The sequence below is a fragment of the Labrus bergylta genome, chromosome 13 (assembly GCF_963930695.1).
Source record: "Labrus bergylta chromosome 13, fLabBer1.1, whole genome shotgun sequence".
NCBI classification, from domain to species: domain Eukaryota; kingdom Metazoa; phylum Chordata; class Actinopteri; order Labriformes; family Labridae; genus Labrus; species Labrus bergylta.
The window spans coordinates 17,273,332-17,288,663 of NC_089207.1; the positions used below are offsets into that span (position 1 = coordinate 17,273,332).

The 15,332-nt window shown below is 39.2% G+C and overlaps 1 protein-coding gene across 1 annotated transcript in view; it reads right to left on the bottom strand.

Annotated features, from left to right (window-relative positions):
• Nucleotides 1-7,158: 7,158 nt before the first annotated feature.
• calcrla (calcitonin receptor-like a) overlaps nt 7,159-15,332 on the bottom strand; it is a 33,617-nt gene continuing 25,443 nt past the window's right edge. The window contains exons 11-13 of the mRNA XM_020636552.3: nt 14,534-14,752; nt 13,838-13,879; nt 7,159-11,864 (exon numbers count right to left, since the gene is read on the bottom strand). Coding sequence (XP_020492208.1) covers nt 11,643-11,864; nt 13,838-13,879; nt 14,534-14,752 — 483 coding nt within the window. The 3' untranslated portion in view covers nt 7,159-11,642. The remainder of the gene's footprint in view (nt 11,865-13,837; nt 13,880-14,533; nt 14,753-15,332) is intronic.

Consider the following 15,332-nt stretch of genomic DNA (forward strand, 5'->3'; position numbering starts at 1 on the left):
GGAGAGAAGCCACATAAAGACTTCCACACATCTGCACCTGTCCATGCTGGGATCCCGAGGAGGCCCCCCTGCTGAGAAGTTTCAGGATAGATTCTTAAGTTAGGGAGTATTAAGAGAGGAATACTTTGACCAAGAGCAAAGAAAGAGTTCTGGGAAGAGGTCAGTCAAAGTCAGACTCAATTTCCTGGTGTGTGTTGTTGCACAAGTAATCACTTTCCAGTTTTGGTTCTTCTTTGAAAACAGTCAAGCCACTCTAGATGAAACCCTTTGTATAACATGCAGTGGTATGAACGTTGTGTATTTCATGACAGGACATTGACATTACATTATCAGAATTACAGAAACATAAAATCAAAGCACATTTTGAAGTGAACAAAGATTAGCTTCTGCCTTTAGCAGCTTGAATCCACTTTAAGATTACACAGAATCTTTGGATCCTGTTGTAGGAGCTAAGTCACCTGTAAAGATCATGGTCTATAGAATTCAGAAGGAGATTATGATTTATGTTTATTTCAATTCGCAGACACTTTTATCCAGAGCGACATACATCAGAGAGTAAGTGCAACACAAGCGAGGATCTAGAAAGGAGGAAACAACGTCAGTAAAAGCAAATAAAGAGCTTTAAAGAGGACATATTATACTCCCTTTTCTGCCTTTTCAAACAGTCCCCTGTGGTCTAAGTGAAACATCCTGGCTGTGCTTTGGTCAGAATATAACATGAATCAAGCACCAGAGGAGGTTTGTGACCCTTTATCAACCAGCTCTCTCAGAATGCTCCGTTTTGGTGTGTGTCCTCGTCATCATCATCATCATCACTAATATCATTAAGTGCGTTGTTGTTCATAAAAGAGCTGGGTCTTTAGCTTTTTCTTAAAGGTGCAAAGGGACTCTGCAGATCGAATGTAGATGGGACTGGAATTGCAAATTCAGGGAGTGGCTTTGCGGGAACTTCCTTTACTGAACTGGGATAAACCAGACTGACCTTGGAGATACCTTTATGTATAAACACATGAGAAAGGGTTCAAAGCCACATGATTGTTATACAAAATAAAATATTTCTGAATTAGAACACTTTCTATACACTTAAGCTTACATCATGTCTAAGTGTTGAATCATTTCTTAAACTAGTCCCATGTTGTTTCAAAATGACACTAATACCCCAGTGAGTCCCCTCTGTATATCCAACTGACTATAGGGCCAGTTTTGTTCATATTGTTTTATCCAGATAAAAAAAACCTGGATTTTGTAAACCAGTTGGAATCCAACCCTCTGCTTGGATCAAGTAACCCTAATCCTATTCATGAGTTTTGAACAAAACTAATTGGAGATTTTATCCAAGTAGAAAACATACCTTGGATTACCCGATCTTATCCGATTTCGTAATACTTTTCTTTATTTTTTCCTTTTGAACAACCTGACTTTCAGATTTCAAGATTTCCTGTCTGTTAGCTTTAATCCTGATGGATTAAACAACCTGGCCTAAGGGAGCATCTTCGAGAAAAAGATCATCTCGATTAGAAGACAAAAAAAATCAGCTAGTCATGGTTCCCTGACTCACATCTTCCCTAAACTCTGCCTGCACTCTTTAAAAGTCAGATTGTCTAACCTGTTGACACTTATTTCCGAGATTCCCCAAACGTAAACAGTCTTGCTCAGCGTATTTCCACTGAAGTTGGCTCTTCTCCTACTTATACACAACAACAGCTATCTATACAAGACAGGGTAAATGTTTTCATTAAGCCAAAGGCCTCCCTTCGTCCTGTTTCCTCTGCTGTCATGGAGGGGTGCCGGATGGGGTGATTAGATAGCGACAAGTACACACATTGGCGCCTTCTCATCCTGTGGAGCAGCCTTCAGTGTGGTACAGTGAAAGGCTGAGCCTGCATTGTTGTGTTGGCATAAAACAAGACATTTTTACCACTGGACCACTGATCAAGTGGGCACCTTTTCCCCCTTATTGGACAGCTCATGCACAAACTTTGTTACAAGCTCTCTCAGTAATGTCTTGTTGCTGCAGAGTGTCTTTGTCTGATGGGGTAATAATAGTTGCAAAATAGCTCTCTTTTCCCTTGTGTGGAATGAAATAACGATTTCCCAGAGCAGGTCCCAGAAATAATTTCTCCATCCCAACTGCTTGTTTCATTGATGATTTCGGCTAAGAGAGTTCATTTTAGGCCAAACACGTTTACCAAGAGGAAATGTCTCCTACTGCTATGCCTACTGTATACTTTTGGAATCAGACTGGAACATAGCAAAGAACATGGTTTGAGCCTGGGAGTAGTTTTCCTACCTCTGATTCAGTGATGGAGGATCAGATAAAATAATCTGCAATCATTTTGTTGAAACGAATATGAGTGTCACTTGGCACAGATAAATGGCCATGGACAGTGCGTTTCTAGACTTCTGACTACTCAAAGCACTTTTACACTACGCGTTACATGCATTTTGGGGTACAGTGTCTTGCCCGATGACACTTCAACATGTGACTACAGGAGCTGGGTATGGAACGACTGAAACAACCGACTCTACCACTGAGCCAATAACACTCCAAGGCTGATGCATCTTTTTTTTAATTGGTAGTTATTTCAAATCAACCAAAGAGCACAATAATAATAAATGGATTTCCAATCAGATAAAGTTTGTGTTGAACAACGGGTAATCAGTAAATATGAAAACAAACATGAAAGGTTTGATCACTTCTAATGATGAAATTAAGGTCAAGGTTTGTTGGACAAGGACAAGGAAGTCTTGGCTGGAGGTCATTTAACGCTAACCGCTGGCATCACTGGAATTATGAAGTAGTTAGAATCTGTTCCCAGAGGCATACAGTATATTATCTATCAGACAATGATAGATAACGATTGCTGATCGGATCTGAGATTTGTACATTTTTTAATTGTGTCCCACTCAACAAAACTGCAGAAAAAAATGTTATGACACTGAATCTGAAATAGTACATTAAGGGATAGTTTACGACAATTTCTGGTGCTATAATCCTTGTGAGAAATGTATTTCTTACTCTGAGTCACAAAAAAAATATTCCTCTCCAGTCAGAAAGTATAAATGAGAGAACAATGTAATAGCCCTGTGTTGCATTTTGTGCACTGTACAAATGTATCACTGCTTTTGAGGCTAAGTGCAGGCGACAGCGCCCTTAAGCAGCCTCTCCTTGCTTCTTTTTTTGTTTTGTATTTAACCAGCCAGTGGAGTTCAGACTTACTTCTTCAGGTCACGTAAGAGGGAGACAAGCCACCAGCAGCCGGTGGCTTGTCTGTTTCCTTACAACCTTTTCCTCAGTGAGTGAAATTTCTTACAATTTACAACTTTTACCGAGGAGACACGCTGTGTGTTAGATAAGCTGCCTGTTCTTGAAGGCAAGATATGGGTCATAAGAAATTCCACATGTCAGCTCAGGCTGGTTGGAGGCAGTGGAGCGGCAGTAAGTGAGTGGTACAGGGAGTTATAATTGGACTGAATGGTATACAGCGGGGGGCTGCTGGTAGTAACGTGTCTTTAGCCATGTGTTGTTTTGCAAAGTACTGATAGAGTTGTGAATGAACTTTTGAACTCATCGGAGAGCAGCTGGCGAAATGAGAGGATGAACACATTGTTGTTAAGAATATTGGATAGGAGCTGTGCTGTCCCTGTGCGGGTGGATGTCTGGTTTAAAGCAGAAACTGGAAAGAAAAATAAACAACAAACCATTAGGACCCCTTTGTGAATGAAGTCTGTGAAGCTTGGGGAAGGAGCATGTGGTTAGTATCTGTTATGATAAAACTGCTACCAGTGCATCATCTAGCTGTCCTGTTTTTATGTTTATTACGATCCTATAAATAATATCACAATACTAAATATTCTGTAAGGATCACATTCATTCTAAATCTTCATCAATTATGTATATTTCAGTGTGGAGTTAGATTCATCACAGGCACAGTACTATTGATGTGAAGCCTTGCACTCGGGCAGTAACTGTGAAACACTTAAATGGATTATATTTTCCAAAATTCTAACTTGTGTACAACAAGGGGAAACTCAATGAGGTGTTTTACTCAAAGAGTGACAATGTTATAATGTGGCTCTTATACATGGTGGGTCAGGTCTTTTTAGTAGTATACAATATTTCCATTAATTTGTTGTAGTGGAGAATCTTTGAGTGTATGTTCATCCCAGAGGTCAAGCTATTTCTGCTTCCAAGGGAACAAGAACCTGTTTTATTAATTTATCTTCTGACTGAATATTTGTCAAGTGTAATTCAAAATATATTGTTTTATTAATTCTTTAGCATTTTACCTTTATTTTGATAGAAACATCTGATAGAGAAGAACATTGGGAGAGAGAGAGGGGAATGAGATGCAGGAAAGGGGCCGCAGGTCGGACTTGGACCTGGGCCGTCTGCTAGGAGGACTATAGCCTCTCTACAGGGGGTACGCTCATGATGTCATGATGCTAAAATAATAAAACCCTGTTATGGTAATACTGAACATTAGTATCCATCCATGTTTTAACAAAACATGTGTGTTGCATGTGTTCAAACCCGTTTAACTTCATATAAACAGTAGAGACACATCCAAACTACCACATACACGTACCTTCTCATTTGTATATGGTTGTATTTTAGATTTCTGATTCATATTGGTTTTTGTATTGTTATTTTGTGTTATGTGTATTTTACCGTATCTTTGTTTACATAGTCTTAAAGTAACGATACATTTGGTCTGGTGTGCGCCCACCGAAGGTCTCTGTGTGCAACTGCACTGTCGTAACATACATAACATACTGTAACTCCTCACCCTCTTAGACAACATCTATTTTTCATTGTCTTAAACAGATGCAGGTCCAAAGCCGGAAAAGCTGTGTGAGAAGCCAAACAATCATGTCTGCTGACAAGGTACAGACATATTAACTTTCTTTCTTTCTTTTTACAAATGTGACTGAAAGTCTGTCGTTTGCAAACTGTTTGCATGTGGAGTATTTGTATTCAACTGTTGCCATGGTATCTATGGGCTGTGGCTAAATGGCTACAGTGGAGAGAGTAATTAATTACATGCTAGTGGAGATAGGTTTGTAAGATTTTGGCATAAGATGGATTCATTTATTTAACTGTATGCAAACCTGAGATACATAACGTCTTAATACAACACATGGCTCGACGTAATTATGAAGTGTGCTTAGTTTACAAGACAGGCCGACTTGAAAATCAAAAAATCTACTCAAAATGCGCAGCTGAGTCCGCGTCCGCAAATCGGAGAACAACACCGAGAACATGACAGCTACTTCACTGAATTTGTGGCTTGTTTTGAGTCATTTTAGTCAGATACAGCCTTAACACTCCAGGATTTCTCCATAATGAAGGCTGTCAGTGTTGTGTGCTTGTGCTCTTGCATGAACTGTACTGTGCCGTAGCACACATCTTCCAAGCCTGCCAGGGCCAAAGAAGTGTACCTAGGAGCACTCACACTAATCAAACAAACTGGAATTCAGGGCTGAAGCGTGCTTGGAACACTGTACAGATTGCGTAGTGTGTGTGTGTGCCCTAAAAGTCCTTCTTATAGTTCACATTGTAATGGATACAAAGATGAACTTAACCCTGATCTTGTCTGTTAAAATACCTGTTGGAGAATGATGAAAGTATGAGCTACTAATATTTACCATTGACATATAGAACTCAGATGAAGTTTAAAGAAGTACTTATAAAACACTGAGCAGTCGTAGTGATCATTTTAACCCTCCTATTAACAAATGGTTCAGTAGTGGGACAGTATAGATATACGTTCAGTAATATGAATAGATCAGGTTCCTCTTAATGACATTTTTCTGAGTACTTTCTGCAACCTGCTTACTACAAAGAGGATCTGGGGACCTGAGAAACATGAAATCTTGTTTGTTCCACTTGACACATACTGTGGGGCCTCTTTGCCAATATAACAGATGTTTTTCATTACAACGCCCCGTACAGCTACCACAGTGTCAATTCAGCAACAAGAAACAGTTACACTGTGTTCCTGACTCTTTGGCAGATTGACCTTGAGAGACTTTTTTTTTTTCTACTTCCAGATTTGCTATGGTGTAGTACCTACAATATGTTGAGTTTTAAAGATTTATCGATATATTTTAAAACATGATCTAGGGTAAGACTAAATCTTTTATATCCATAAAGTTTATGTTGCATTAAAATACTTGTATGCGTTTCTTCTGTATAGCTGCTAGTATACCCTTTTCTCTTCTCACTGACTGTCCCCCTTCACCCTGCGCCGCCTCTTTCCCTCTCTACTGAAAGTCCACTGATAACCGCCTGCAAAATATACAGCTGTATTTCTTTTGTTATGCAGGAAAGGAACATACTTTTTTATTTGTTTTATTTTATTCGAGGAGCATTATTATTTAAGATTATTTTGTATTTCACAAACAGGTAGTTTATATATTTTTGCAAGTTTGGGGGCCATTTTCTTAGTGCCTTCTTTGGTAGGCTAGCTGAAGAGAGACAGGAAATGTTTGGAGGAGAGATGGGGGGGATGAGCTGCAGCAAAAGGGCTGAGGTTGGATTCGAACCCACGGCAGCTGCGATAAGGAGTTTAGCCTTTATATATGGGGCGTATGACATAACCGCTAGGCAATCACTGTCCTGAGGTAGTTAGTTTTAAAGATTTGAATTAGGGATTTTATTGGCTTTATTTTTTAGAGAGAGGATGGTGGATTGAGAAGAAACCAGAGGGAGGGAGGGGGGGAGAGAGAGAGAGAGAGAGAGAGAGAGAGAGAGAGAGAGAGAGAGAGAGAGAGAGAGAGAGAGAGAGAGAGAGAGAGAGAGAGAGAGAGAGAGAGAGAGAGCCACAGGTTAGATCCAAACAAAAGATCTAATAAAAGTGCTTGTGTGGCATTTGGCCTATGTGGATTTGACTCAGAACCGACTTTGATTTTATTTCGTTACACACAAAAAAATAAATCAAGATATATATCGCGTAACGCCATTCAGCTTTAAAAAAAAAAAAAAAAAAAATATCGAGATATGATTTTTGGTCTATATCGCCCAGATCTAGACCACTCCAGCCTTACATGAAGTCCAAAGAAGAAGAAAAAAGCCCCAAGGCATAGGGTTGTGCATTTATGTGCAGTACTCTCAGAATCGAGCCAAAAATAAAAATACTAGAGGTGACGAGCTGGTGCTGTGCTAAACTGTATTAGTATTCAGATACACACAAGATAGCAACATTGTCTAATTCAGTCAAAAAATTAAAAAAAGACATTATATGTAAATATATCTACATATATATATATATATATATATGTTTGTTTTTACACATCCAGAGAATAAAACACAACCAGTTACATTCAGACAGCAGTGTGCAGTCAATGTGTCAAGACTACAAAAGTCAATTACAGAACTACATGAACAAAAAACAATTACAGAAATCATCCATAATGTTTTTTGTCATACGTTTCATACACATCACCAAAGTGTTACTAAGACTTCACAAACCCTTTGGAGAAACACATAAAAATATTTCACACCTAAATACACAACTTAAATGGAGTTAATACACGGGGTCATCATCTCTGGCTTGTGCTGACTGGACTGTAGTGTCATTACTGTTCATGATGCATCACTGCACGGTGAGTGGTGTGGCTTATGGAGACGTCATAATGCTGCATTTGACATCTATCACTTGATGCAATACACAGGTGTGGCAATCATATATGAGAAGAATGAATGGAGACACTGTCCTGCAGATGTGATGCAAAAAACAAACAAACATTGTATGCATGCATCTGCAGCCTCAGTTCATTCGACCTCTTGTTTAATATGAAACATCCCTGTGTCTCCCACTCGAACACTGGCAGCCAAGAATACTTTTCAAGGGTTAAAATAGAATATGGGTTTCTTGAAAACAGATCAATGTACCTGCTCTGTGAAGAATGACGAGCCTTAACGCCTTAAAGCATTCTTAAATGTTTAACAGACTGAAGATGAAATTGAGAGATTTATAAATATTCTAAAACCAGAAAAGCCACTTATTGTAGGTCAGGTTTGAATCATCATGCAAAGATCAAAAATTGTTGAAATTTGGTTGCAAAATACCAATTTTAAACTGTATGTAAGAATTTGCATCAACAGGTTCGAAACCGTTTTTTTATACTGAAATACCGGATCTCCAAACCTCTCAATAATCCCTGAAAGTTTGCAGCTAGTGCTGGTTGGGCAGTGGAGCAGGGGAGAAATAAACCTTCTGTGATTCACTCTGAAAGGTAGGACATTTAAATGCTTATATTTCATTGTCTTAATCATATCTTATATATAAAATAAATACATGTGGATGAAATTTAAGTGACATCAACCTTTGACAATGTTATCTCTTGAGGAACAAGAAGAATAATCGCTAGGGTTTCAAGAGACACTAAATATGAACTTCCTCTATTGGATCTCTGCTTTGCTTTTAAATAAAGACAGATAGATTATGGGGGGGAAAAGGACATGTACAATTTGTTTCCAATACTCTTCATTGGTGATGCAGTACAGACAACTTAAAGAGACTTTCAAACACAGGCAAACTAGAAAGGTTGACAGTGACAAATAACATGGGCAGACAAACACAGAAGCTTGTTACAGGCCTTCATTGGCAACCCCAACGCATTACCCACCCCTGCCTTTTTCCAACACATCAGTAGAATACATGTCTGTATCAGCCACACACAGTGTCACATACGATTTAAAAGTCAGAGTAGAACATACTCATAAATACTGTAAAGATAAATCATGCACGCACACTCACAAGTTCAACTTGTCCACTTTTCAAAAACTCTAGATTTATAAAAAAATATATTTACATCAGCTGATAGTGACTTATGTTCCCAGCATTGTGGACTGTGTGTTAAAAATGTTCTAAGCTAAGAAGAAGTGGAGAGAGGTTTTGTGTTTAGGTGGATGAAATGAAAGCTGACTATAAGTGCAACGATTTCTGACCAAGAGTAGATATCAGCCTGCTTTAGCTAAATGCTTCACAAAGACTTTTTTTGCATGATGAAATCATCACATGTCGACGTGTTCAGACTTCATGTAAAACTGCTGCACTGGCTTTGTTTTCTCACAGCCTTACACTATAATAAAAAGTGGATGTAGCCACATAGCCGTGATGTCCCTCAATGGTTTTTGGACGGCAGTTTTGGAGCCTCCAGTCTTTCACTGGCTATGTCCATCTTGGTTTGTGGAGGCAGAAGTGACTTTTTTTGGATATCTGGGGATAGCTAGACTTTGTAACAGTAATAAAACATTTGTTGTCTAAGTGGTGACTTTTCAATCACTGTTGTACTGTAGCATATTTGGCTTTATCTTCTATTTTAACCTTAATGGGACAGAAACTTTTAAATTGTAATCATTTCATGTTGGGCTGGCGATTGAGAGTATAAACTCCTTATGAAAACAAGCCCCCTGCTGGCTATTAGAAATAATGCAGGATTAAGGTTCTTCTGCATTGGCTTCACTCGTGAATCCAAGAGGCTACGTCCACGTCTTATAGACAGTCGTGTGTTGCAGGGGGCTTATTGTTGCTTAAGTAGTTTCCACCTACATGCTAGCTTTGCAGCAATCGTTTTGTTGCACAACAATATTGACACAAACCAAATAGGGCAGGTTTGTTGAAAATCACCCTTTTTTATAATTAGATGACATCATTGTGTTTTACTTTTTGTCAGAAATGTCATTGCAGCACAAAGCAATTAATTCACAGCAGGTGCAAACGCAAGCCATTTTCAAAGTAACCAATATGGCTTTCTAGGTTTTTCAAGTGGTACACCAGCACACACCCCTTTATATGTAAAACAGCGCTGTTGTCTGTCTGAACGCCTGCTAGTTCTTGTAAAGTGGTTTTATGAGAGTACAGGAGAGGAGTAAGGCTAAATACAGGAGTGAATGGGAATGTGATGCATATATGAACTGATCCAAGTCTTTAACTGTTACATTCAAGTGTAATGAGTCGGTCTATTGGAGTATTTCACTTCACAATGGCTTCTGTGTGATAATACAAATGATGTCCATGTCAGTAAGGATAAGGATCACTTTAAAACTAGTCAAACATTACCTTGATGATATATCCAAATAACATCATATAAAAAAGAAGGCTGAAAGCTTTGATTCTGTCAACCATCTCTGTTATTGCAACACAAACACTGAAACAAACAGAGTACATAGAAAGTTAACATGACGCTGGCATTGAAGCCTGATTTATTCTTCTGAGTCCAGTCGACGCCGTAGCTATTGGTGCGTTCCATTTGATCTCAGAAGTTGGAAATTCCAAGTTGCCGGCCTGGTAAGTCAGCAGGACCGCCCCCAATCCAATATAGCTGCAACATGCATCAATAAATCACGTTTAAGCTGTAACTATTGTGTTTATTAGCAACATCTTGGTCTTGTGTAATTAAATCAATCACACCGATAGTACCGTTCAAGTTCTATCTGTAGACATGTTGTCAAGTTATTTTCTTGTGCAAATTATGAACGTAGTGTGTTGTTATAGCCATGTATTAGCTAACACAACAAAAGGTACTGCTGGAGGCGTCCATGTTGCTTGTCCGACTTGCAACTGGAATAATGCAAGATTGAGGTTAACTCGGGTGTGACGTCATTTTCAGCTGTGAGATGAGAGTTCCAATGTAAACTGAACGCACCATTTGCCGTAGAAGCCAACGTGGCCATGAGCACGCCATACCTTGGTGTGTCTGTGTCACTCAGCCTACAGACGTTGGTGTGCAGTGCGATTTCTATGGTGGTTTTTATCACCAGTTTCCATTTAGGCCATGTTCTCTGCTTTTTTGTGAACATGAAACCATGGCTACTGAAACCTTGTTAAGCCACTGATGACAACAAGTAGATTTGACAAATTGGTTCGTCGTCTGCAGCCATTTACACATGAGAACACACAATAAGCCTGTAGCCAATCGCAGGGCTCGTAGTTAACTTTTTCAGGAGGTGCACGTCAGGCTGCGGTGTAGATTCCACACAGAAGTAAAAATGAAGCTTAAGTCCTATCAGTATTAATTAACTACTTTTGGAAAATGTAGCATGTCAACTTTAATAAATACTGTGTGGTATTTATTTACTTATTTATTTGATAAACAATATGTTCAGATAAATTAAGTTTACATGTAAAAGATACAAAATAACTCTGATATAATATAATGCACCAGATAGATGACCAATCTCTGTTCTGATTCATCATGAGAAAATAAAAATGCGACAGGTAGGGATGTCTAAGTATGGCACTAAATATGTAAAAACAATTTACAGTGTAACCAAAGGCTTTTTGTGCACAGCATGACGCCAAAAAGACAGTCAAGCAGTAAATATTCGTCCATATAAAAACAATTTCGTCAGGCAGAAATATATTGTGGTTTTCCAAATGCATCTCAGTCCAAGTCAAGCAGCTCAGTTGCAAATTGTAGACGAACACAGCGCAAGAATAGTTGTATCAAGCTCACCGTACAGTTATGTTCCAAATGTGACAGAGAGGTGAGAATGTCCTTCAGGTAGTTGAGAGCATAGGTGCAAAATCCTTTTCCTGCATGGCTGCCACTGACAATTCATCTACAGGTCCGAACATGCTGCAGTCTTTAAGGGACGATGGTTTGGAAAGTTCTTGGTTGGGGTGTGGTCGTCAGGCGAAGGGACTGTCTGACTTTAACATGGGGGTGTCTGTGTCGAAGCAGCCCTTTCCGTTCATGTGTTCTGAGTGGCCGTCGATGCTGTAGCAGCCCTGTACCTCTGTGATGGAGGACGCTGTGTAGGAGGCTGAACGCATGGCGTCTGAGTGGTTTCCTATGCTGCTGCCAAACTGGATGTTATACTGGTTCCAGTGTCTCCTCAGCACTGCTTGCACCTAACCAGAGAAACCACATGACACATATTGATGGGACTGCTTATGAATCATTATATATTTATATATATTGTATATTACCTGCATGTGTCTTTCGATCTAATTATTGGCATAAAACAATGAATCCATCAGTCCAGTGTTTAAGTGCAGCATTAATACTCATCTAAAGTGTGTGATTATCTTCTCAGTCTCAGAGTAAAAGCAATAAGTATATTTGCCAATATTATATTTGTTAAACCTTAACTGACCCCACATATGTGATAGTTAACAGGAATGTGTTGAAATGATTCTCAGGTGCCACAGAACAACACATCCTCTGTTTCTGTGCTTAACACTACAAAGACCAAGGCAGTCATTTTGACTGTTTTTTAATTTTGCAATGTAATAACTTACTACAGGACCATGACTTTTCCTAAATGTGTCTATATTTTATTATGGCATTGTTATTTTATCAAAAACACAAAACACAATAGAGTTTTGAGTATTTCATAGCGGTCATATTGACTGCATGCATTATAGCCAGTGTATCATTTCAGCATTCGCTACTTTTTCCCACTCTTGAAGGTAGAGGTGGGCAATATGGGAAAAATATCATATCACAATTTTTTTGGGGGCAAAATCACAATTTTATCACAATTTTTTTCATACTGATCTTTAGACAAATTTGTAAGTTGCTGACCAGTTCAACCAAACTTATTTCCCTGTATAATGTTTTTAAATGCACAAAAACTGTGCTGACAAGTTTAATCTATTTGAAAAACATCTTTGTAGGTGGTCTGGAGGTCTCACCCAGAACATCTTTAGCAACAGAAATGTCTTTCCCTCAATTTGATCAATATTTATGAACAATTTGAAGGTTTTCCTCACCACTTTGAAATTCTGATTTAGTTATGTGTCCTCTTTTTATGTTCATCAGGAACATTTTCACGCAGTGATGCATTCATTTAAAAACATGTAGACTTTGAGTTCTTGTGTTTCTGTTCTATTTAGCCCTGCAGAGTTCCTACAGCTGGAATAAGTAACTTTTAAAAACTGAGAGAGAGCAGAAAACATAGACAGCAGTATTTCCTATCGTCTTTTGCCTGCTCCACTTTTCAGGAAATGTGTGCTCAAACAGGCCGTTTGGAGATTTTCCCTTCATGACATCACAAAGGGCAGTAACTCCTCCCCCAGGTGGGTGACACTCCCACAGTTAGTTGTTTGTTCTGCCCTCTGAGTCTGCCTTGTGACCGTAAACAATAGGGCATGAAGCGAGAAAGCACAAGCCCTTCCAGAAAGGGGCGTGGTCAGACACAGCTCATTTGCATTTAAAGCTACAGACACAGAAACAGCCTGTTCTGAGCAGGGCTGAAATAGGGTTTATAGGCATGATCAAATACAGGATCAGAGTGAATTTAGAACAAGCAAATTCAAAAACATGTTTTGGGGAGCTCTGAGACTTAAACTTGTTGAAAAGCAGGATAATATGTGACCTCTAAACAAAAAGTGTTATTTTATTTTTTGATCAAAGAACTACAGTGTACACATACCATTAATGTTGCCCCGTCCTATGTATGGGCTTAATGTAATTGTTTCTATAATGTTTAATGAGCTGGGGATTATAATCTATAAACTAGTGATAGAAGCTCCACTTTGTGGTTAAGTGTTTTCAAGGTGAAAATAGATAATTGAACAGCTCTTTCAAGACATTCACATCAGGGACAAACAACTCATTATGTATGCAGATCAATGTCTTCCATATTTTATAGCAATCAGTGCACAGTCGATGACTGTAAATAACCTTTAGTCCTGAGCAAAGCCCTGGGGGGATGAGTCTGTAATGACATCCCACCGATTAAACCCTCTGCTCAGAGGCTCATGCAGAAAACAGAGGGATGGTTAATCTCTGGTCACAAAGGGAAGTGTGGATGAGAATGTGTGCAGTATATGTGCATACAGATCTCATAGGAGAAAAGAGTATTAGGGTTCAATCTTACCTCTCCATTGAAAAAGCAGAAGATGGTGGCCACCAGCAGACCCTGAAATAAAAAAGAAAGAAAGATGATTTACGCCTAAATATCTTGTCTTAAGCATTAACTTTATGTTTTTTGTGGGACTATGAGGCACAAAACTAAAAGGTTTAACTAAATTCATTTAAGCAACCCATTGGGCCTGTTGCTCAAGAAGTTCTCCCTGCGCTGCCCATGCTGGGACAGCACAGGACAATCAGATAACACGTTCCCCAACATCCATTTCACCCCCCGTTCAGCTCAGATAATTCATGCCTTCCTTCCTGCTGTTCCTTCCAAACAAAACATCTCTGGCTAATTCTCAGCTTCTTCTGAAAGCTGAGAAAATAGCACCGCTTATGCAACAGTTCCTTCTAGAATCATAAATATGTTTGTCATCGCAGCAGAGGAACACAAACATGGAATGAGGTTTCACTACAAAAGAAATACATGTGACAAGGACAAAAGGACTATACACATATAGCACAGAAGCACTGCGGTGCATGTCACACACCGTTAACTTTAAATACCATTCTAAGAATATACTCTAAGCATGCATTCAAAAGTGTGACACAATGTACAGCTGTTTGTGTATTTAGCAAATGGAAACATTCTAAGAAGCTGGTAAAAATGACCCAGCAACGACTTAAATGAAAGAGTCGCAAGCAATAGTGACAACCTCACCTGGTAATGCATCAGTATGTGCATGATGTAGTCATAGATTTCCGAGGAGACCCGTCCCTCCGGCTTGTAGGGGAGCAGGACATACTGGATTCCCAGCAGGGGCACGAGGATGAGGGTGGCTCTCACAGCCTTCATGTAGAGACTGGACTCTGCTTGGTGGGTCACCTTCAGTTTGGTGATGAGCACTCGCACAATGTTTAGCAGGAAAAACAAATTGACCTAGGGGGGGACAGCAGCAAAATCAACATAAATCAATACATCTGTGCATTGGTCTGGGTGTTAGCTTCTATCAGCTGGTTTCAAATAAAACATCTTAGATCCTTCCAAATATGTGGGGAATATAACTGTAAGAAGGTCCATTTCATAAGTATCTAGTATAAAGGTTAAAAATACTTGTAAACAAAACCTAGAATAAAACAGAAAAAAGAAAAAGTTGTTTGAGTGCTTTGCATGTACTGTGGGAGACTTAAGGGACCAGTTTTCTCTGAAGCATGTGTGCCTGTGCTGATTAGGTGAATTCCTAGAACAACATTGGCCAGGGGACCAGTGGGCTGACCCTCACAGAGGCAGATGCATTGATTCCACAAGATAAATATGATTATGCCTGCTATGAAACGGCTTCCAGCTCCGCCCCGCCACACAGCCTCCTCTCACAAGAACACAAAAGCAGACTGCCCCCCGTTCTTATTTTTTCTTCATTGCCAGATAAAACCAGTCAAATCACTTAGTTTATTCAGTGGATAAACATTGAAGTGATTTACTTTGGCATTGTTGATTGGCGTCAGAGAACTGATAGAAA